This window comes from Molossus molossus, unplaced genomic scaffold (assembly GCF_014108415.1).
Source record: "Molossus molossus isolate mMolMol1 unplaced genomic scaffold, mMolMol1.p scaffold_m16_p_18, whole genome shotgun sequence".
In the NCBI taxonomy this organism is placed as follows: domain Eukaryota; kingdom Metazoa; phylum Chordata; class Mammalia; order Chiroptera; family Molossidae; genus Molossus; species Molossus molossus.
The window spans coordinates 63,230,171-63,253,425 of NW_023425353.1; the positions used below are offsets into that span (position 1 = coordinate 63,230,171).

General features: G+C 42.9%; 1 protein-coding gene and 1 non-coding gene across 2 annotated transcripts; one reads left to right on the forward strand and one right to left on the reverse strand.

The window, feature by feature from the left end:
• Nucleotides 1-654: 654 nt before the first annotated feature.
• Nucleotides 655-20,627, forward strand: FBXW12 (F-box and WD repeat domain containing 12). The gene is made up of 10 exons (XM_036266316.1): nucleotides 655-744; nucleotides 1,288-1,325; nucleotides 1,517-1,668; nucleotides 4,835-4,953; nucleotides 8,539-8,748; nucleotides 9,299-9,457; nucleotides 10,249-10,459; nucleotides 10,952-11,130; nucleotides 11,211-11,344; nucleotides 20,528-20,627. Exons 1-10 carry the CDS (start codon nucleotides 655-657, stop codon nucleotides 20,625-20,627), a joined length of 1,392 nt encoding a protein of 463 aa, XP_036122209.1.
• Nucleotides 16,697-16,803, reverse strand: LOC118633683. Its single transcript, XR_004960229.1, has one exon. It is a non-coding gene; the product is annotated as a U6 spliceosomal RNA (small nuclear RNA).
• Nucleotides 20,628-23,255: the final 2,628 nt, after the last annotated feature.

Sequence of the window (23,255 nt, forward strand, 5' to 3'; positions counted from 1 at the left end):
AAGGAAGGGGTCGTCACTGCTGAGCCTCACAGAAGGACTCCTATAGAAAATGCTGGAATCATTTGTCAAGTTCTTGGGAGAAGAGTGTTGGGTCACAGGGAAAGGCAGCAACTGTCAGAGCCATCTCAGACCAGGCCTGCACCCTCAGCACACGCGTCCCCGGAGCCGTCTGCTCAGCCCGAGCTCACCCTTCCACTGGGCAGATACGTCCCAAAGTAGACGTATCGATATGGGAAGCAGATTGCCTACCCCGGTGATTCGGAACTCAATGTCACGTGGAGATTTGAATTTGATGAATGCGTGCAAGTTGAAATTTCCTTGAGTCCTGACAAGTTCATCAACAACTAGAGCTGCCCAAGGTCCTTCCTGCACTTCCAGTTCACCGTGTTAAAAAGGTGGCGCTGGTGGCATTGCAGCAGTGAGCGCTACAAGCGAGGGTGGGAAGGATGCCCTCAGCTGCGCGGCTCTGGCTCCCGCCGGAGGTGGGAGTGGAGGCCAGGCTGTGGATCTGCGCACCTGCAGCCTGTTTCTCCCAGAGCCAGATGGGCTGTGTGTGGGAATCCTCCCAAGTGCTACAGACTTGAGCCAAGCCTTTAAATTAAGAGCAACCTGTAGAGGAGAAAGGAGACTGGGTGTGGGCTCGGGCCACGTAAGATGGAGATCCAATTGCCTGAAGTGCCATTGTTGAGAATCTTCTCCCTCCTGGATGGACTCAGCTTGCTGCGGGTTTGCCAAGTGAACAAGGTGAACGCTCTCCACCCTTCGCAGCTCTGTCTGAATTGACCACTACCGCCCACCCTGTCAGTGATGGCACAGGACCCCTCTCACGTCTCTCCCTCAGCCTTGGGATCTTGGTTACCCCAACATCATACCCACACAGCCTTCCTTCATTCCTCCAATTTACCTTGCTCAGGCCTGCCCGTTCAGGTCTAACATACCCTTCCATGTCCTTGGGAGATAGTTGCGTCTCTTGACCAATTTGAGTACCAATTTGCAGAATAACAAGAGTGGTATACTGAGTGTTTGGGGGTTAGCATCCTTCACTCTGAGACTCATGTTTTGATCAATGAAAATGACAAATTGATGTACAGGAGTCGTTGTGCTGACTAAACGCTTCTTGAAGCTCTGCTGTTATCATGTCCCATTGCCCCAGACTGGGAGGGCTTTGAGAGCAGGATGGTGGCTGGTTAACCCGTGTGGGCCTTGCTCCTAGAAGAGATGATAGCAAAGGAGGAGCCAACATTTGGGTACCAATTGCCTGCTTATCTCTTCCTTTCTCTCCCTCAGTACTGGAATAAGGTTGCAAATAGTGATCACCTGTGGAGGTAAGCAAGGGAACAGGGGAAAGGGGGGAAGACAGGTGTCTCTAGGGGAGAGGAGACGTCGGGTTTCTACCGGGGCCTGTGTGTGGCTGTGTTCTGGGAGGCATGAGTGAAGTTTGCAGAGAGTAAAGATTCATGCGGTACCTGTGGTGCTGAGGAGGTGGGCAGTCTGGTGGGACTGTGACTCTTTCCAGAAACCTGTGTCTGAAGAGATGGAGCTTCCCCTATCAGTGCCTGGGCATGGTGACGTGGAAGCAGTTCTTCCTCACCCAAACAAAGCGAGAGCGTCGGATGGCGTGTGCACGGCCAGAGGACTTTGTCTACAAGGAAGCAACTGGCAACCTTGGTATGGGGACCGGGCAGCATGATGAACTTGTTTTTAGAATATTCACTTTGTGTGTGTGTCCTCATTCAGTGAAGAGAAAGGGAATTAAGACTTAATAGGACTGGGTTGCTGTGGGGACAGTCACTGGTCTTCCTGCTTCCTGCCTTGTCCCTTGTGATTTATGCTGCATGGAGAAGCCAGAATGATCTTTCACAGCATAAAACTAGGCCTGTTACTCCCTTTTCCCAAAGGCTTCCCATCTGCCCAGAATAAAAATTTTAGCTTGGCCAGTGTGGCTCAGTGGATTGAGTGTTGTCCCATGGATTGAGGCACAGGCCCGGGTTGCAGATTTGATCCCCAGTGAGAGGGTTACAGGAGGCAGCTGATTGATGTTTCTCTCTCACATCGATGTTTCTCTCTCTCTCTCTCAAAAAACAATAAAAACATATTTAAAAAAATATTTAAGAAAAAGGAAATATTTAAATCATAGTTCTTTTTTTTCTTTTTTAAAATCTTTACTGTTGAATGTATTACAGATGTTCCTCATTTTCCCCCCATTGACCCCCTCCTCCCCACTCCCGCCCCACTCCCGCCTTTTTCCACACTATTGTCTGTGTCCATTGGTTATGCATATAACTTCTTTCGTTTATTTCTTCCCACCCTCCCACAACCCCTTTCCCTTTGAGATTTGTCAGTCTAGCAACCAATTTGTACTTCTTAATCCCTTCACCTTTTTCACCCATTCCCCCAACCCCCCTCCCATCTGGCAACCAACAAAATGTTCTCTGTGTCTATGAGAATGTTTCTGCTCTGCCTGTTCATTTTGTTTGTGGATTCCATTGTTGATAGATATGTATTCATTGCCATTTGGTTTGTTCATATATTTTATCTTTTTCTTCAAAAAGACCCTTCATCATTCATATAATAACGGTTTGGTAGTGATGAACTTCTTTATCTTTTTCTTGTCTGGGAAACTCTTTATGTAGCCATCGATTCTAAATGACAGCTTTGCAGGATAGAGTAATCTTGGTTATAGGTTCTTGCTTTTCATCACTCTGAATATTTCTTGCCACTCCCTTCTGGCCTACAAAGTTTCTTTTGAGAAATCAGCTGACAGGCTTATGGGAACTCCCTTGTAGGTAACTAACTGCTTTTCTCTTGCTGCTTTTAAGATTCTCTTTGTCTTGAACCTTTTGCATTTTGATGATGATGTGTCTTGGTGTGGGCCTCTTGGGGTTCATCTTGTTTGGGACTCTGTGCTTCCAGGACTTGTATATCTGTTTCCTTCGCCAAGTTAGGAAAGTTTTCTGCCATTATTATTTCAAACAGGTTTTCAATTTCTTGTTCTCTCTCTTCTACTTCTGGCTCCCCCAAGATGCGAATGTTGGCACGCTTGAAGTTGTCCCAGAGGCTCCTTACACTATCCTCATTTTGTTGGATTCTTTTTTCTTTTTGCTGTTCTGATTGGGCATTTTTTGCTTCCTTATCTTCCAAATCAATGGTTTGCTTCTTGGATTTACATACTCTACTATTGAATCTGTGTAAATTATTCTTTATTTCAGTTAATGCCTCCTTCATTTCTGACTGGTCCTTTTTGATGCTCTTGAGGCCCTCACTAAGTTCATTGAGCATCCTTATAAGCAGTATTTTGAACTCAGCATCTGTTAGGTTGCTTATCTCCATTTCGCTTAGTTCTTTTCCTAGGGTTTTGTTCTGTTCTTTCATTTGGGACCTGTTTTTTTTTGTCTCCTCATTTTGGCTGCCTCTCTGTGTTTGTTTCTGTGTATTACTTAAGGAGAGGTATGGGGCTATCTGAGACCAGATGCTGCTTGTTTGAAAGAATTTAGAAAAACCTGAGGCAGGATCCCAGACAGGCCAATCCTATGGTTAAGCAACTGGCAACAGCTTGGGTGGGCCTGAAAGTTGGGTGGGGCGGGGCCTCAGAATCACCAGGGCGAGGCAACCAGTGTGAGCCTGGCTGCTGGAGTCCCAGATATGGTGCCTGTCTGCTGCCCCAGGGAAGGGCTCACCAAAGGAACAAAGGCCTCTGACAGCACGTTTGTCCCGGAGAAAGCCCCTTCTCCAGCCCTCGCTCCAGTGCCAAACAGCCTAGTTCTTCCCTGTGTGTCTCTGGCGCCCCTCTAGCTGCCTCTCCTCCAAGCTTATAGAGAGAGAGTCCGATAAGTCCGTGCGCGGGCCCTTTAAGGAGCTGCCTGGGGCTCCAGCCGCCTCAGCCTCCCTGAGCCTCAGTTCCTGCTGATTTTTCCAGCCAGAAGTTATGGGGATTTTCTTCCTGGCACTGGAGCCCTGAGTGGCGCACCTGGTGTGGGACGGGGACCCCTCAGTCCTCAGGGAGGACCTTCCCAGCCGAAGTGTCCTCCTGATTTTTATCCGCCACACGTGGGTGTGGGACCAGCCCGTCCCCTCCGCCCCTCCTACCAGTCTGGATGTGGCTGCTGCTTTAATCCCGTAATTGTAGGACTTCCATTCAGCTCGATGTCAGGCGGTTCTGAATGATGGTTGTTTTGTAGTTTAGTTGTAACTTTGACGTGGTTGTGGGAGGACGCCATACCGCGTTTACCTACCCGCCATCCTGACCGGAAGTGTAGATAACAGTTCTAATGCTTATTTTATTTATGTTATCTCTTTTGAAACTCAGGACAGTTCTCTGATGGAGTGATTTTTTTAAAGTATTTTTATTTATTTTTTTACAATTTATTTTTATTTTTAATTTATTGATTTTTAGATAGAGGAAGGGAGAGGGAGAGAGAGATGGAAACATCGATGAGAGAGAACATCGATTGGCCGCCTCCTGCTTGCCCCCCACTGGGGATTTGGCCCACAACCTGGGCATGTGCCCTGACCAGAAATCGAACTGGCAACCTCTTGTTGCATGGGTCAATTGTCAACCACTGAGCCACACCAGCCGGGCTGATGGAGTGATTTTTATCTCCATTTTATATCTATGGAAACTGAGATTAATGAGGAAAAACAAATCAGCCAATATCTCTTCAGTTGCCAATCTGCAATGGAAACCCAAGTTTGAATGGCTCTGAAGCCCAATTTCCATCCTATTCTCCATAAAGGTGGCAAGAAAACTTAAAATTTTCTCTCCAGAATTCTCTTTATTTAATTGGATTATTTCTCAGTTGCCTGGTGGCCAAGTATTGTCTGTGTTGCCTTCTAGGAATCTTGGGACCTATGGCTTATCTCTCAGGAGGTGGCTTCCCGATGAGTGGACAAGAGAAGTCACTCATTTGCACAGTGTCTTCAAAGCGCATGCTTTTTGTCTGGGATGTGCAGGAGGTGAGTCTGGCCAATGAGGAGCACAAGTAATGCATACCTGTGTCCATCCGGCTCCACAGGTGAAGCTAGTGCTGGGAGGAAAGTGATACTCAATTGATAACAGAAACAAAGCTTCAAATCAGGTCTTCTAATTGGTAACCTGTGACCTTTCCATTTAGACTATAGCACATAGAGAATTCATCTTTTGCCCTGGCCGGTTTGGCTCAGCGGTTAGAGCGTCGGCCTGCGGTCCAGAGAATTCATCTTTTAATATGTGTTTCTATATATAAACTTGTGCAAGAACTTATTTTCTATTGGTAACATGGAGTGACTTTGTGGAGTAAACAATTTTTTGGCCTTGTGCTTCATTACCTATTCTATTGCCTCTCTGTCAACAATAGGCATTTGTTTTATTGGCTTTTTCAGAAAGTGGTCTCTAATTCAAATGACCTCCAAGGGGACACAAAGTTTGTCTTATATATCAGGACCAGCCTGTGCAGTGCTTGAGCACTGGAGAGGGGATTGGAAGACCCCAGTGGGTCCCAAATTATGTTATCTTGGTTTTCCCTGTTTAGATTTCTCCCTCTTTCCTATAAAAATTATATAGTAACTCTTTCTAACACAGGGTCTTCTGCTATATGTTAAATACCCTTTTATGAATGTATGAGGTGGCAGATAAATGAGATAAAATTTTAGAAGGGTACCCACCCTTACATTAAACTTATATAATGTTATATGTCAATTACATCTCAATAAAGCTGGGGAAAAATAAATTAGAAGGGTATTCTCTTGGATAACTTGCTCTAGGGGGAAACCAGTCACCATGTCCCTGAGGACATTTAAACAGTCCAACGGACAAGTCCACATGGCAGAGAACTCAGACCTCCTGCCAACAGCCAATAGCAACTTGCAGTCATGTGAGTGAGCCATCTTGGAGGCGAAGCCTCTGACCCCAGACGAACCTTCAGATTATTGCATCCCCAGCTCACATCTTGCTGCAACCTAACAAAGAGACTCTAAACCAGAGCCAGGTGATTAATCCACCTTTGAATTTTTCACACAACAGAAGCTGTGTGAGGTAAGTATTAACTGCTTTAAGCTACTATGTAATTTGTTATGCAGCAATAGGAAACAAATATAGCTTTTAGTACTGGAAGTGAGGTGCTGCCATAGCAAAAACCTAACATGTGGAAGAAGCTTTGCAGGGGGCAGGAGCTGGGAAGACTCTGAGGATAGTATTGGGCCTTGAAGAGACGGTTAGCAAGACCCTAATGGCTTGTCATGAGGCTGCCGGTGAGAACTTAAAGGAAAGTCTGAAACACATAATTGGATCCTGGAGGGAAGTGGATCCTTATTACATAGTGGCAGAAAGTTTGGCAGCACTGTCACCCATGGTAATGTAAAAACTAGAAAATAAATCTAATGAATTGAGTGATCTTGCCAAGGATATTCTCAGGCAGAATGCTGAATGCTGGCTTCTTGCTGCTTACAGTAAAATGCAAGAGAAGAGGGAGTGGATAAAGTAAGGACTGTCAAACCACAGAGAACCAAGGATTGCTGGTTTTGAAAATTCACAACCTGTCTAGATGGCAAATGATGCTAAAATTTCAGAAGTGGATTCCAAGCAAGATCAATCCAGGGCAATGTCAGTAAACTATCCTATTACACTGAAGCCAAAGGGTTGACTGCAAAATTCTTTGTTAGACCACAGAGATCTAAAGAGGTGCCCCAGAACTGTTCACACAAGCAATAGGACTTCAAAGAAGTTTAAGACATTGTCCTCAGCAGCTCCAGCAGAAGCCCAAGGTATCAAAGGATTTATCTCAAAGACTTATGAGTGTGGCTCTTGTCTAATGATATAAACTCCAATAAGGTTCTTTGGAAAGCCACAAAGTTTTTGAGAAAATTATATTGGCAGGAACACTGCCAGCTTGGGATTAAAGGGGTTGAGCTATTACAAAAGGGAAAGAGACTTTTGAATCCCAGACTTTTACAGGCAGGAAGCAGGATGCAAAAACTACTCGGCTGAGAAACTGAGCCACCATATATGGAAAAGGAAGGATGTCTCAGAAACAGAACCAAGAGCCTGGAGAGTGGAGCCAACAGTCACGAAGAATCTTTCCCAGGCCTTGAGTCCTAATCAGCAAACCACCAAATGTTCTCTATTGGATTTCAATTTTTTGTGTAACAGAAATTCCTTGTTGCTCCCTTCTCCCATTTTCTACTTTCTTCTTTTTTGAATGAGACTGTCTATAAAGTTATCCGATGCCTGCCCTACCCTTGTATTTGGGGAAAATGGGGGACAGAAAACTTATGTTTAGTTCAAAGTTTTTCACATCAAGATGAACAAAATCTAAAAAGCCTCCTTTATACCTCAACCTATTTCAATAGTGAGATCCTAGATTTTTAGATGATGCTATAATGGTATGAGGTGGTTGAGGGCAGTGGGATATGGTGAGTGTATTTTGCATGTGGGAGGGAGGTGACATTAGGGGCTACAGGGCCGACTGGCTTAGCCAGCCTCTCAGATGGCCCTTAATATCCCTTGTTCCATAGTATTAACAATCGTATGTAGTCTATTCCCACACTGAATAAGGCTGAGCTTTGTAACCAATAGGATATTGTAGAAATGATGGTGTGTAACTTCTGAGGTTAGGTCATAAAAGACATTTTCTCTCTTTTGAGTCATTGACCACAATGTTATGAGGACAGGACACTGTGAAGCCCTACAGAGAGGTCTGTGTGGTGAAGTACTGAAGACTAGTGCCAGTAGCCAGCACCAACTTGCCAACCGTATGAGCGAGTCATTTTGAAAGTGGAACTTGGCTTCAACCTCCTAAGAGACCCTGAGCCAGAACTACCTTGCCAAGCTACACCTGCATTTCTAACAAACTGTAAGATAAAAATGTATTGTTGTTTTAAGCTGCCCAGTTTATGGATATTTTTACAACAGACAACATGACACAGCCAACCTGTTTAGAATTAGGAATCGAAGCAGTGATTACATCTGGGGATGGTGGAGGGGGTAATAAACAGAGCAAGTACAAAGGGGCTTTAAGAGGGCATAGATCATTTTGTAATAATTCATTAAACTTTACAATTATGTTTGTGTTCTTTTCTTTGATATATTTTACAATTTTAATGAGACTAAAGGAGATCCTAGAAGGAAAACTTTTCTTCTGCCTTGTTTTCAATGTACACGGATGATGGAATAACGATTATCATGATAGTTGGTACCCCTTGAACTCCAACTGTGTACTAGGCAGAAGTCTAGGCAGAAGTCTAAGTACGTTTCACACGTTGTGAAATGTAATACCCCAGCCCTGTAAGCAGCCACAGTGGTAAGTAACTTGCCGAATGTCACACTCTTAGTAAGAGGCAGAACTAATTGAACCCAGGGAGTCTGGTCCTTTATGCTCACTATGTGGGTCCCTGCCTTTGAATATATTGTATAATTCCTTTTTCATGTTCACTAACCCTCAAATAGCTGAGATGTGTAGTCAAATTTTCTTATTCTATTCCCAGAAAAAAATAAATAATCTGATTTGGAGGAGGCTTCCAAACCGACACTGCAGATGAACACACAGTGTTGCTCTCATTCTCTAGGGCACCATGATCTGGTCAAGCCCGGTCCAGCAATCTAGCATCAAGTATCTGGTGACCCTCCCGCAGATGTACCTTGCATTCACAGTGGATGTACAGAACACTATCAAAGTGTGGAATTGTCAGCATGTGGACGCTCTGGCTACGCTCACCATGCCTCGGGCCTGTTTTTCCTTTGAAGCCATTCTGACAAGTGATGGCCCCTTCCTGATGGTAAGTGAGCCCTGTGTCTGGAGGGGCCCACGAAGCCTGCAGCCTTGACAGGTGTTGCAATCCCATTACTGTCCCATCTCAATCTGTCTCCTTGAGGCACCTCTATCACATACTCCGAGAGTCACAATAGACTCATGAATGTTGGCTGGACAATCTTGGTCTTATACCTCAGGTACGTTTCCCCAGTAATTCCCTAAAAAAACACCTTCCTGTATTATTTCATATCTATTTTTCTTCTTTCAAGTGTGTCTTTTTGTAGAGTACATGAACTTGGACAGGGACTGTGGAGGGAGAGACGTGGGTTTGGGGAGACACTGAGAAATAAGTATTGATGTGCTCATGAGTCACTATCCCAGCGTGCTTTGGGACGGAGGACGTTTTGTTCCTTGGGATCATCTGAGCAACCTTGTGGGGCAGGCTGGTCAGAGGTGTTAATGCCCGTCATGTGATGGAAGAAATGGCACCTCCTGCAGCTGCCAGGGCTGCCTTCTGTGTGCTTTAGGATTTCACAGCTCTTTCCATTGACACCGTGGTGGTGCTTTGGTTTCAGGTAGGCAATTCTGAAGGTGACATCTTCACGTTGACAGTGCCTGAGTTAAGGAACGTTTCTAAAGTTAATGCATTTAACTACAGTGTTGATCTTCTACGCTGCTCTCCTGACAAGAAATGGATCTTTGCTGGTGGGATACATCAACATATCGTGCCAAGGGTAAGCGCTGCCCTGTGGACTTTAGCCCCAGAAGGAGAGAATCAGTGTTGGGACGGTGAAGTCGGGAAGTATTAGCCAAACAGACCAGACAGCGGCTCCCTTCTCTCAGAGGCCATAGAACATGTGGGATCCATTCCTAGAACCATGAAACATTGTTCTTTGAACCAACAACATGCAGTCACAAAGACAAATTGTGTATTAATGAAAATTAGCTCATGAAACCTGAATCAGCCAAAGAGATGGAGGAGGGTGAGAGAGACAAAGAATTAGGATCTGGTTCACTTTGGCTCTTTTTATTTTACTTTGAGATACCTTGGAGGAAAGGACAAGGTCAAGGAGTAAATAAAAGTGCATCAGGCTCTGAATATCACTCCGTGAAAGTGGCGTTTTGAGCAGGCCTTTTTACATGGCGCATGTGCACTGGGCACTAGAGAGCAAGGAGCTAAGGGAGGCAGCAGCAAAAGCAGCTCAGCCCTAGTCAAGTTTTCCAAGAAGGGAAAATCTGCTTGGCCAACCACAGCTTGATTGGGGATCCAATGTGGCCACCTGCTTTTGTAAGCCCTTGTCATGCCGGAAGAGAAGCTCTGGGGACTCTGCTCTATGTGTGACCATGACAGACAGGATAGGAAGACAGTGAGTGACAAGCAGCGCCTATTCAAGCCTTCCTGAGATTCAGAATAAAGCTTTGGCCACAGTTGAGGATTTTTAAAGAGGATTTTCTGGAGTCGCTTCTGTACCAAGATGCTGTAACCTCTCCCTTCGCCTGACTACGCACAATGATCTCTCCATAGGTACTTGTCACCGAGTGCTTACTGAGACCATCAGCAGACAGAGCCCCTCTGTCTGTTTCTCTCCCGTTTCCATTTTGCTGCGGAGCCTGCTGGGCCCCGAGGAGGGCAAACAGGATAACGCTGATGTTCCGAAGAGCTTCTTTCAAAAAGACAGGGTTTGCTACCTTTGATCTAACAACTGAGTGGACTCAGGATGGAACAATCATCCAAGGTATGCTGGCCACCTTGTTTCTCTTCTGGATCACACATGCACTCATTTTAAGCTATAGCTGTATGTAAATAGGTCAATCTGTGTACAGGAGCAGGGGCCATCTTAGCTGAAGGCTACCCCATACCTGTTTGATTCCAACGCCCACGCTTCTGACCTCTACACTCCACTGAGCCCTCTTGGGCAAAAATGTTTAGATTCCCATCATGCTTTAGGGCCTGATTTCACTGCCCCTTCCCTCAATGCCTGACCTATTGTTTATTGTCCACAGTCCTATCTTCCCGTGTGGTGGCACCTAACCATAACCCTAACCCTAACCCATTACCATAGTCAGTGACACGTATTTTCAGGCCACTGGCCTAACCATTTTCCTCACTGGACTGAAGTCCCCTGGAAGTAGGGAGTCTATTTTTTCATTCAGGGTAAGAATAGTGTTCTGACTAAATGACCCAAAGTTTGCCTGTGTGTGTGCGCGCATGTTTTACATGAAAACAGCCAATCAGATCGCAAGTTTCCTGTTGCCGATTAATATGGAGAGTCCTATTTGTATGGGAGTCGGTGATGGGAATGTGATTGTCTTTGAGAGTGGGCCACATCTGTTTCTCTTCACCATCAATGGCTTCCTGCTGCAACAATTTCAAGACCATCAGCTGACCATCTGCAACCTATGGGTGGTATGTATGCCCTCTCTTCCCACACTGCTCATTGCTCTGACCTTGACTCTGGACCACTCACCCCTGCGTATCCTTTGAAGGATTATCTCCGTGTCCTCACCACCTCCATGGATAACTATCTGCATTTGTACACGTGGGAAGAGGAAGGTCGTTATCCACACCTCAAGAGCTGTTGTCACCTGGAACACAGAAGGGACGATCATGCACCAAGCTGGTAAGCCCTGCTTTGTGACTTAACCTTTTCCTAAACATTTTACATTTCTCCAGTAAACAAATTAATAAAGGGGTAATAGAATTGTAAAGAAAAAAGATTATTTGAGGATATTATGAATAAGCATATGCCCCAAAAGAGAAATTCTTGTTCTTGGAGTGTGTCCACAGCCCTTGCAATAGATTCCAAAAGGCTTTCCAGTACGGCTCTCCGTTTATAATCCCACAGCAGTATGTGGGATGTTTCTTCAGTGTCCTGTCTTTATTTGTTGTGAGGTTCTTGTTTGTTTGTTTTAGTTCATTAGTTGTTTGAGTTGCTTCTTTCTGAACTGCCTTTATCTTTATTTTACTTATTTTTCTACTAGATTGCTTGCCTTCATCTACATTATTTTTCTGGATATTTTACATACTGTACATAGAGGTCTTGTCTTTTATATACTTTACAAATATTTCCTTCCAGATTGTTACTTGTCCTTATAATATTTATTTCGGGCAATATCTAATAAACTACATATGCATATATCTTTTATTTATTTATTTATTTATTTATTTAATCCCCACCCGAGGATATTATTTCCATTTACCTTTAGACAGAGTGGGAGGGAAGGAGAGAGAGAGAGACAGAGACAGAGACATCGATGTGAGAGGGACACATTGACCAGTGCCTCCCACATGACCCCAACCAGGACTGGGACGAACCACATCCGAGGTATGTGCCCTTGACTGGAATTGAACCTGTGACTCACTGGTCCGTGGGCTGACACTCTAACAGCTGCTGAACCAAATCAGCCGGGGCTACATACATCCTTCAAACTGCCAATGCCACTAGGAGGAATGTTCTCTAATGGTACACCTCCAGTGATTAAAATGCAGTAGTTGTTTATTGTAGCATTAGTTGTGATTGCCAAATGCTGGAAACTTCCCAACTGCTCCAACATAAGAGATTGTCTAAATTACTATGATGTATCCACATAATGGAGTATTGTGCTACTGTCATTAAAAAAAAAAGGACTTCCGGTCAAGACGGCGGGTAGGTAAACTTGGTATTGCCTCCTCCCACGACCACATCAAAGTTCCAACTACAGAATAACCATCATTCAAAACTGCCTGAAATCCAGCTGAATGGAAGTCCTACAACTACGGAATTAAAGCAGCAGCCACATCCAGACTGGTAGGAGGGCGGAGGGGACGGGCTGGTCCCACACCCACGTGTGGCGGATAAAAATCAGGAGGCTCCCGCGGCTGGGAAGGTCCTCCCTGAGGGCTGAGGGGACTCCGTCCCACACCAGGCGCCCCACTCAGGGTTCCAGTGCCAGGAAGAGAATCCCCATAACTTCTGGCTGGAAAAACCAGCGGGAACTGAGGCTCAGGGAGGCTGAGGTGGCTGGAGCCCCAGGCAGCTCCTTAAAGGGCCCGCACACGGATTTGTCAGACTCTCTCCCTCTAAGCTTAGAGGGGAGGCAGCTGGAGGGGCACCAGAGACACACAGGGAAGAACTGGGCTGTTTGGCACTGGAGCGAGGGCTGGAGAGGGGGCTTTCTCCAGGACAAACGTGCTGTCAGAGGCCTTTGTTCCTTTGGTGAGCCCTTCCCTGGGGCAGCAGACAGCCCCCATATCTGGGACTCCAGCAACCTGGCTCACACTGGTTGCCCGCCCTAGTGATTCCCTGAGGCCCCGCCCCACCCAACTTTCAGGCCCACCCAAGCTGTTGCCAGTTGCTTGACCATAGGATTAACCTGTCTGGGATCCAGTTTCAGGTTTTCCTAAATTCTTTCAAACAAGCAGCACCTGGTCTCAGATAGCCTCATACCTCTTGTTAAGTAATTTGCAGAAACAAACACAGAGAGGCAGCCAAAATGAGGAGACAAAGAAACAGGTCCCAAATGAAAGAACAGAACAAAACCCCAAGAAAAGAACTAAGCGAAATGGAGATAGGCAACCTAACAGACGCTGAGTTCAAAATACTGCTTATGCCCTGGCCGGTTTGGCTCAGTGGTTAGAGCATCCGCCTGCGGTCCGGAGAGACCTGGGTTCGGTTCCCGCTAAGGGCGCATACCTCGGTTGCAGTTTGTCCCCGGCCCTGGTCGGTCGTGCGGGTGGCAGCCACTCGATGTGTTCCTTTCACATCGATGTTTCTCTCTCTCTCTGTGTTCCTCTCTCTCCCTCCCACTCTACCTGAACAAAATAATGGGAAAATGTCCTCGGGTGAGGATAAAAAAAAAAACAAAAAACCAAAATACTGCTTATAAGGATGCTCAGTGAACTTAGTGAGGGACTCAAGAGCATCAAAAAGGACCAGTCAGAAATGAAGGAGGCATTAACTGAAATAAAGAATAATTTACACAGATTCAATAGTAGAGTATGTAAATCCAAGAAGCAAACCGTCAATTTGGAATATAAGGAAGCAAAAAACACCCGATCAGAATAGCAAAAAGAAAAAAGAATCCAAAAAAATGAGGATAATGTAAGGAGCCTCTGGGACAACTTCAAGGGTACCAACATTCGCATCTTGGGGGTGCCAGAAGCAGAAGAGAAAGAACAAGAAATTGAAAACCTATTTGAAACAATAATGGCAGAAAACTTCTCTAATTTGGTGAAGGAAACAGACTTACAAGTCCAGGAAGCACAGAGTCCCAAACAAGATGAACCCAAGAGGCCCACACCAAGACACATCATCATCAAAATGCAAAAGGTTCAAGACAAAGAGAGAATCTTAAAAGCAGCAAGAGAAAAGCAGTTAGTTACCTACAAGGGAGTTCCCATAAGCCTGTCAGCTGATTTCTCAAAAGAAACTCTATAGGCCAGAAGGCAGTGGCAAGAAATATTCAGAGTGATGAAAAGCAAGAACCTACAACCAAGATTACTCTACCCTGTAAAGCTGTCATTTAGAATCGATGGCCATATAAAGAGTTTCCCAAACAAGGAAAAGCTAAAGGAGTTCATTACCACCAAACCATTATTATATGAAATGTTAAAGGATCTTTTTGAAGGAAAAAGATAAAAAATATGAACAAAATGGCAATGAATACATATCTATTGACAATTGAATCAACAAACAAAATGAACAAGCAGAACAGAAACATTCTCATAGATATAGAGCACATTTTGATGGTTGCCAGATGGGAGGGGGGTTGGAGGAATGGGTAAAAAAAGGTGAAGGGATTAAGAAGTACAAATTGGTTGCTAGACTGACAAACTGCAAAGGAAAGGGGAGTTTGGGGCGCTGGGAAGAAATAAACCAAAGAACTTATATGCATATATGCATAACCAATGAACACAGACAACAGTGTGGGAAAAGGCAGGAGGGGGGCAGGAATGGGTCAATGGGGGAAAAATGAGGAACATCTGTAATACATTCAACAATGAAGATTAAAAAATAAATAAATAAATAAATAAATAAATAAAGGAAAAAGCCCAATTGATGTTTCTATTTCACATGGATGTTTCTATCTCTCTCTCAAAAAATCAATAAAAACAAGAATTTTTTAAAAAGGAGAGAAAGAAAAAAAGAATGAGGAAAATCTCTATGTTCAGATAAGAAGTTATTTCCAGTGTTTTGGAGATATATATATTTAATTAATATATTTTTAATTAATATATAGCCCGGCTGGTGTGGCTCAGTGGTTAAGTGTTGACCCATGCACCAAGAGGTTGCCAGTTTGATTCCTGGTCAGGGCACATGCCCAGGTTGTACTCCCGATCCCGGTGTGGGGCATGCAGGACGCGGCCCATTGATGTTCTCTCTCTCATCAATGTTTCTATCTCTCTCTTCTTTTCCCTTCATCCCTCTCTAAAATCAATAAAGACAAAAAAATAAAAAAACAACAAAGCAGGGAAATATAATGTTTTTCCCAAATAGCATCTGGTTGTCCGACACGCAGTTTGAGTGTTGACAAAAATATAAAGTCCTGTAATCAAAATCACAGTCAAGCCACAGAATATTTCTAACACCCTCAAAGTTTCTTTCTTTCTTTCTTCTTCTTTTTTTTTTTTTTTTTTTGCATGTGGCTATTCAATTATTCAGCACTATTTTTTGAAAAAACTATTCTTTTTCTATTGAATTGCCTTTAAACCTTTGTCAAAAATTGATCCTGTATGGGTTCATTTCAAGACTTTCTCTTGTTTCAATGCTCTATATGTCTATCCTTTCTCTACTAACACTCTACCTAAAAGTGTAACCTTAAAACTTTGAAATCAAATGATATAAGTCCTCCAGATTGTTCTTTTACAAAAATATTTTTGCTATTCTGGTTTCCTCGTTTTCCACATAAATTTTAGAATCAGTTTGTCAATGTCTACAAAAATTCTGCTGGGAAGTATACTGGAATTCTAGTGGACCTATAGATAAAATTGGGAGAAATTAACATCTTTACTATGTTGAGTCTTCCAATCCATGAACCTGTATGTCTGTCAATATATTTAGGTCTTTGATTTCTTTCATCAGTGTTTTTTTTAGTTTTTAGGATACAGATTTTGCAAATATTTTGTAAGATTATACCTAAATATTTAGGGTTTTAGTGGTATTATAAACGATAATGTCTTATTTATTTCAATTTTCATTAATAGTATGTAGAAATATTATTGACTTTGTATATTGACCTGGTATCCTACAACCTTGCTAAACTTAATTATTCAAAGAGCTTTATTAATAAATTTGCTAGATATTTTGTGATTTTCCTACGTACACAATCATGTCATCTGTCAATGGAAACAGTTGTATTCCTTCCTTTCCAACCTGTATGCCTTTTACTCCTTGTTCTTGCCTAATCGCATTGACTATAACATTCAGTACAACATTGAAATGGAGAGCAGACATCCTTGCCTTATGTAGAAAGTGTTGAGTCTTTCCCAATTATGATATTCACTTTATGGGTTTTTTTTTCTTTTGGTATGTGCCCCTAGCGGGAACCGAACCTGGAACTCTCCAGTCCGCTGGCCAATGCTCCAACCGCTGAGCCAAACCGGCCAGGGCCACTCTGTTTTTATAGATTCCCTTTATTAGGTTGAGGAAGTTCCCTTCTAGCCCTAGTTTGCTGAGGGTTTTTTAAAAAAAATTGTGAATAGATGTTTAATTTTGTTAAATGCTTTTTCTACATCAATTAATGTGAGCAGATAGTTTTTCTTCTTTAGATTGTTAGTAAGGCACATTATGTTGATTTCTGAATACTGAAGCAGCCCTGCATTCCTGGAATAAACCCCACTTGGTTGTGTTGCATTTTAAAAAATATATTATTAGATTCGATTTATTAATATTTTGTGAGTGATTTTTGCTTCTGTGTTCGTGAGGGATATCGACCTATAGTTTTTTAGACTATTTTATTTTATTTTTTACTTTAGACAGTTTTTTAATTCTTTTAAAAATATGGAACGCTTCACAAATTTGCGTGTCATCCTTGAGCAGGGGCCATGCTAACCTTCTCTGTATTGTTCCAATTTTAGTATATGTGCTACCAAAGCCAGCACTTTTTGGACTATCTTTGTCTCATTTTGGTATATGGATAATTCTGGCCCCTTAAAATAAGTGTTTCCTCATCTTCTATTTTCTGGAAAATATTGTGTGTAGAATTGGTGTTATTTCTTCTTTAAGTGTTCAGTAGAATTCTCCAGTGAAACCGTTTGGGAGTGGAGATGACTTTTTTGGAAGATTATAACTACAAATTCTTTAATAGTTAAAGCACCATTCGGATGATCTCTTTCATGAGTTTGGTAGTTTGTGGTTTTCCCAGGATTAGTCATTCAATCTAACTTGTCAGATTTATGTGTAAAGATTTGTTTCTTTCAGTCCTTTTCGTGTCTGCAGAATTGATGGTGATATCCACTCTTTCACTCCCGATATTGATAATTTGTCTTCTCTTTTTTTCATTGACAGTCTTAAGAGAAGTTTACTAATGTAATTGTCTTTTCAAAGAAACAGCTCTGGGTGGGGTTTTTTCTGTCTCTATTTTGCTGTTCTCAATTTCATCCATATCTACTTTTACTTCCTTCCTTTGGCTTGTTTTGGTTTATTTTTTTCTTCTTTTTTTTTTTATCCTCACCTGAGGACATTTTTTTTATATTTTGTTCATCAGATAGAGTGGGAGAGAGAGAGAGAGAGAGAGAGAGAGAGAGAGAGAGAGAGAGAGAGAGAGAGGGAGAGAAACATCGACATGAAAGGGACACATCGAGTAGTTGCCACCCGTATGACCTTACCAGGGCTGGGGACAAACTGCAACCGAGGTAAACCGAACCTGGGTCCCTCGAGACTGCAGGCTGATGCTCTAACTGCTGAGCCAAACCAGCCAGGGCTCTTTTTCTATTTCTTGAGGTGAATGCTTTGATTATTGCTTTGAGACCTCTCTTTTTAAATATCAGCATGTGATGCTCTAAATTCCCCACTAAGCACTGCTTTAACTACAACTCACAGATTTTGATTTATTCTTTTCTCTTTTATTCAGTTTTATATACTTTAAAATTTCCCTTTTCCCTTTGACCCATGTATTATTTGAGTGTGTTCAATTTTCAAGTGTTTGGATTTTGTTGCTATCTTCTTTTTAATCCTCACCCGAGGGCATTTATTTTTGCATTTATCTTCAGATAGAGTAGGAGGGAGAGAGGGAGGGAGAGAGAGAGAGAAACATCGATGTGAGAGAGACACATGGACTGGTTGCCACCCGCACAACCCCAACTGGGGCCAGGGATGAACCACAACCAAAGTAAATGCCCTTAGCAGGAACCAAACCCAGGACTGTCTGGTCCATGGACCAACGCTCTAACCACTGACCCAAACTGGCCAGGGATTTGTTGCTGTCTTTTTACTGATTTCTAATTTAAATCAATTATAGTCAGAGAGCCCTGGCCGGTTTGGCTCAGCGGTTAGAGCGTTGGCCTGCGGTCTGGAGAGACCCGGGTTCGGTTCCCACTAAGGGCACGTACTTCGGTTGCAGTTTGTCCCCGGCCCTGGTTGGTCGTGCGGGTGGCAGCCACTCGATGTGTCCCTTCACATCGATGTTTCTCTCTCTCTCTCTCTCCCTCCCACTCTATCTGTACAAAAAATGGAAAAATATCCTCGGGTGAGGATAAAAAAAAAATTATAGTCAGAGAGATGGTCTATATGTTCTCTGTTCTTTCATATTTGTTAAAGTCTGTTTTATGACCCAAGATAGACCAAGAATGTTCCCTGTGTGCTTGAAAATAATGTGTATCCTCCTCTTGTTGGGTGGAATATTGTATAAAGGACAATTGGGTCACCTTGCTTGATTATCTTCTTTAGTTCCTCCATATCCTTTCTGATATTGAAATTTTTTTTAAAATTTTTAATTTTCTTTTAGAGAGAGAGAGAGAGAGAAAGGAAGAAAAAGAGAAACATCAGTTTGTTGTTCCACTTATTTATACATTCATTGGTTGGTTCTTGTATGTGCCCTGACTGGGGATCAAACCTGCAACCTTTGTGTGTCAGGATGACACTCGAACCAACTGAGCTACCTAGCCAGGGCTCCTTTCTGATTTTTTAATTTAGTGTTTATATAACTTATGAGAGAAGATTTTTAGACTTTCCTATAAATGTGGATTTATCTATTTTTTCTTTCAATTCTATCAGCTTTTAGTTCATGTATTTTACAGCTCTGTGGTTTGGTACATACACATTTAGTAGTATTATGTGTTCTTGGTTAATTGTCTCCCTCCTTGTCCCTTGCAATTTCCTTTGCTCTGAAGTCTACTTTACCTGTTATTAATGTAGCCACTCCTGCTTTCTTTTGATTAATGTTTGTATGTTACATTGGTTTTTTCCAATCTTTTACTTCCAATCTACTCATGTCATTTAAGTGAATTTCTTATAGGCAGCATCTATTGAGTCATGATATTTACCCACTGTGTTAAGATCTGTCTTTTAATTGGTTTATTAACTTCTCTTCTGTAAGCATTTGCAAAACATGCCACTTCCTTCTGTCTTCTATGGGATCCAAGGAGAAATGCACTGTCATTCAAATTGTTGTTCCTCTATAGGTGATGTGTCATCTTTCTCTTGCTGCTTTCAAGTTCTTTTCTTTGTCTTTAGTTTTTAGAATTTATGTGTATCTGATGTCTATTTCTTTGAATTTAACCTGTTTGGGTTTGATCAGATTTTTTTTTTTTTTATCCTCACCCAAGGACATTTTTCAATTTTTTGTTCAGATAGAGTGGGAGGAAGAGCGAGGGAGAGAGAGAGAGAGAGAGAGAGAGAGAGAGAGAGAGAGAGAGAGAGAAACATCGATGTGAAAAGGACACATCGAGTGGTTGCCACCCGTACCCGTACGACCCAACCAGGGCTGGGGACAAACTGCAACCGAGGTACGGGCCCTTAGTGGGAACCAAACCTGGGTCTCTCTGGACCGCAGGCCAACGCTCTAACCACAGAGCCAAACCGGCCAGGGCGGGTTTGATCAGTTTTGAGCCTGTAGGTTTACCAAACTTAAGGAGTTTTTAGCTATTATCTCTGCAGCGCTTGAAGGGAAGAGGAAGGAGGACCATCTCTACTCACCTTAGTGCAGGAAAGGAGATGGTCAACAGGGCTTCATCTCAGTCTCTGCAGGGGAGAGGGACCCTTACCCCAGCAAAGGCAGGGATGATCAACAGGACTGTACCCCAGGGCTCCTGGGAGAGAGCGGTAGGGCACCACCTCATTAACACAGGATGAGGTGGTGCCATGGTAGGGCCAAGCTCTACCATCCCCACAGTAGCCTGTGTAGCTTCTTTTGTGGTATTCACCTAGAGCAGAACAGGCATAGGCAAAGGGAACAGAGTTCCATTTTAAAATGAAAAGCTTTTCTCACATTGTTATTAAATAAGATAACCTAGTAAATCAGAGAGAGTAATAATTCTGGCAGTGATATCTCAGAGCGGGTTGAGATTGCTACTCCCACAAATGATAATCAGCTTAACTTTGCCAGGTCTACACAGTTACTCAAAACCAAATCTAAAAGTAACTTCTATGATCAAAGGATCAGTTGATTTGGGAAGATATTTATCTTTTTTTTTTTTAACTGCTGAGGAAAGGAGGGAGGGAGGAAGGGAGGGAGGGAGGAAGGAAGGAAGGAAGGAAGGAAGGAAGGAAGGAAGGAAGGAAGGAAGGAAGGAAATTTATATCTTTATCATGTTCAAATTTAGTATCATCAACAAGAGATCTATTTTCCCTTTTGTTCGCTGATAATGCTGTTTTTTCTGTTGGCAGTTATTACTCCAAAGCAATATGTGATAACACCAGCATAGTATGTGTGGTGTCAAGAAATCGTGAATCCAGCGTTCTGGTGATGTATTCTTTGAATATGTGATATGGAAACTGATGCAATTAACCTTGCATTGATTTCCTCGATGTAGTAAAGACAATTCTATTTGCAAACCCAGAATGATTATTTTGGTGCAATTAGGGGGAAAACAGTAATTTAAATATGTACAACGAATCAGATATTGTGACAAATACTACAGATGACTCACTATTAAGACACATCGTGGAGAAACATATCCTTTGTCCCTGTGATCAGGGAGAGTGTAAAATACTAAGGTAGTGAACTATGAATAGTCACACAAATATACAATTCCAAACAATTCAAGGGAAACATCTTATGGGGGAAAGTGTGAATTTAGATGGAGACTGGTTTAAAAGTGAAGGCATCTGTGTCAGCCAGTATTCTTGCCTATAAGCAACCAAAAATAAATGTAAAATTTAAGAAAAAAAAAAAAAGTATTAGAAAAATATAGAGGTTAATATCTAAAGGTAGCTAGAAGAGACTCCGAATATAAATGGGAATAAACATGCCCAAAAGGACTAAGAAATAGAAAATACATCAGAGTCTAAATCACATGACCATCTTGATTTGCATATCACCACATCCATTGTAATGGATATGATAAAGAACTGGCCCACTATCCTTGTATCACTAGCTCAGGATTCGGAGTTCTGGGAGAGAGTACTAATAAATCAAGCCTAAAACACAGAGTCTACTCTCCTGGGGAGGGGGAGGATTGGAAGAAAGATGACCTGAGGGGTTGATGGTACTCTAATGGAAATGTAATCTCAATGGGAGATTTCTTCAAAGAACAGTGTGGGTTTCTGAGCTGTTTAGTGCCTACTATCCCCTCTCTGTATAAATAAACTTGAAGCTATGACCAAGAGGATACAGGAAGGGAAGCTCAGTGAAGGGACTACGGAGGAGGGCAGGGGCAGGGTCAGGGTCGGGCGGAGGAGGGCAGGGTCAGGGTGGGGCGGGGAAGGGCAGGGTCAGGGTGGGGCGGGGAAGGGCAGGGTCAGGGTCGGGGAAGATGACATAAGATGCATTATAAATAGCACCTGGGAAAGCTCTGCGACAGGCATGTGTTTGAGCTGTTTAGTGCCTACTATCCCCTCTCTGTATAAATAAACTTGAAGCTATGACCAAGAGGATACAGGAAGGGAAGCTCAGTGAAGGGACTACGGAGGAATTCAGAATCAAAGTCTCTGTGGCTGAAGTCAGTATATACTAAGACAAGGGTGGAAAGTCAGAAAGTGACCATTCACACAGAATTTGCAGGATATAACCCAAATATTTAATGTGTATTAAGTGCAATGGTAAGATTAATTATTTTGGTTTTTGTTTTGTTTTTAGCAAAGGACAAAAAAATACCAATATTTTCTAGACCTATGTTTTTAAGAGATCCTTTTCATTGTCATTTAGAAAATTGATTTAAAAGTAGCCATAGTGACAAGAAAGCCAGTTAAGCCATTTTCTTGATTAGAATCTCTTATCTCTGTTATAAAGATAGTAGGTGGCAATGGAGAGACCAAGATAAAAGATGAGATAGAAATATGTAAAGAAATATGTAAAATATGTGGAATATATGTGCATGAGCACGAAGAAGGTAATTTGTGGAAGGACACAGGAATAAATAGGATCCCCCGAAGTCTGTGATTTCTGAATAACTTACGTTAAAGAGAGATAAACATTGAATTACTGTTAATCTTTCATTTTTTTCCAGAAATAAGTAGTCAAAATGTTTTTACTGATTTTTGAGAGAGACGAGAAGGGGGAGAGAGAGAGAAACATCCATGTGAAAGTGACACATTGATTAGCTGCTTCCCGTACACCCCCTACTGGGGACTGAGCCCACAACCCGGGCATGTGCCCTGACCAGGAACTGAAGTGGGACCTCTCAGTCCATGGGACCATGCTCAATCCACTGAGCCACACCGGCCAGGCAACGAGTAGTCAAAATGTATAGAGAAAATTTTCTACACGGAGCACCTAAATGTTGTTCAAATTTGTAAAAACAAAACTTTGAAACTGTAAGGAATCGGGGGCGCCGCCAAATAAAACAGAGAAGAGACTGGAGAGCCAATCAGCTGAATAAACAGGGATCAGGCTTTATTGGGTACACTCTGGGCAGGTTCACAGAGTCCTAGAAGCCGCGCTCAATGTAGGGGCTCGTGTCTTTTATATCTGCCGGTTGTATCTGGAATTTGTCCCTTAGGGTTTGGCCCTGCGGGGGCTATGCATGGAGCCTCTGGAATGTGAATAGATAAGAGCAAGATGGGAGTTAATCTATAGGCTCCAGGCAAGCCGTTCAGGGTGGGAGACAAGGCTGAGCAAGGTGACAATGGTCGAGCACTTTGCCTGGCGCCAGTCCCCCAGGCCATCGGACAGAAACCCATGGTGAAGGTGGCTGGAATAGAAGAGAAACCTTCATGTTGGGGGAATGGTGGAAAAAATCCAGAAAAGTCAACAAATGCTTTTACCTTATTCTTAGAATTTTAAAGGACTAAGTGATGGGAGATGGGGCCTCTGCTAAATTGGAGGTGAGGTCAGCGATCTGTGAGATCCAGGACCCTCAGAAAAGTAATAGTCCTTGTAGGTAAACTGAAGGAAAATCTCCCCACTAGAGAAGGATGATGGGGACAGCCATTGTTTTCAGCCACACATACGTGT

Excerpts from the sequence above, each read along its gene's own strand:
- FBXW12 (XM_036266316.1), top strand. The coding sequence starts at position 655 with ATGGAGATCCAATTGCCTGAAGTGCCATTGTTGAGAATCTTCTCCCTC. Across the intron at positions 8,749-9,298 it reads GTGATGGCCCCTTCCTGATG|GTAGGCAATTCTGAAGGTGA; the intron begins GTAAGTGAGCCC and ends CTTTGGTTTCAG. Across the intron at positions 10,460-10,951 it reads GGATGGAACAATCATCCAAG|CCAATCAGATCGCAAGTTTC; the intron begins GTATGCTGGCCA and ends ACATGAAAACAG.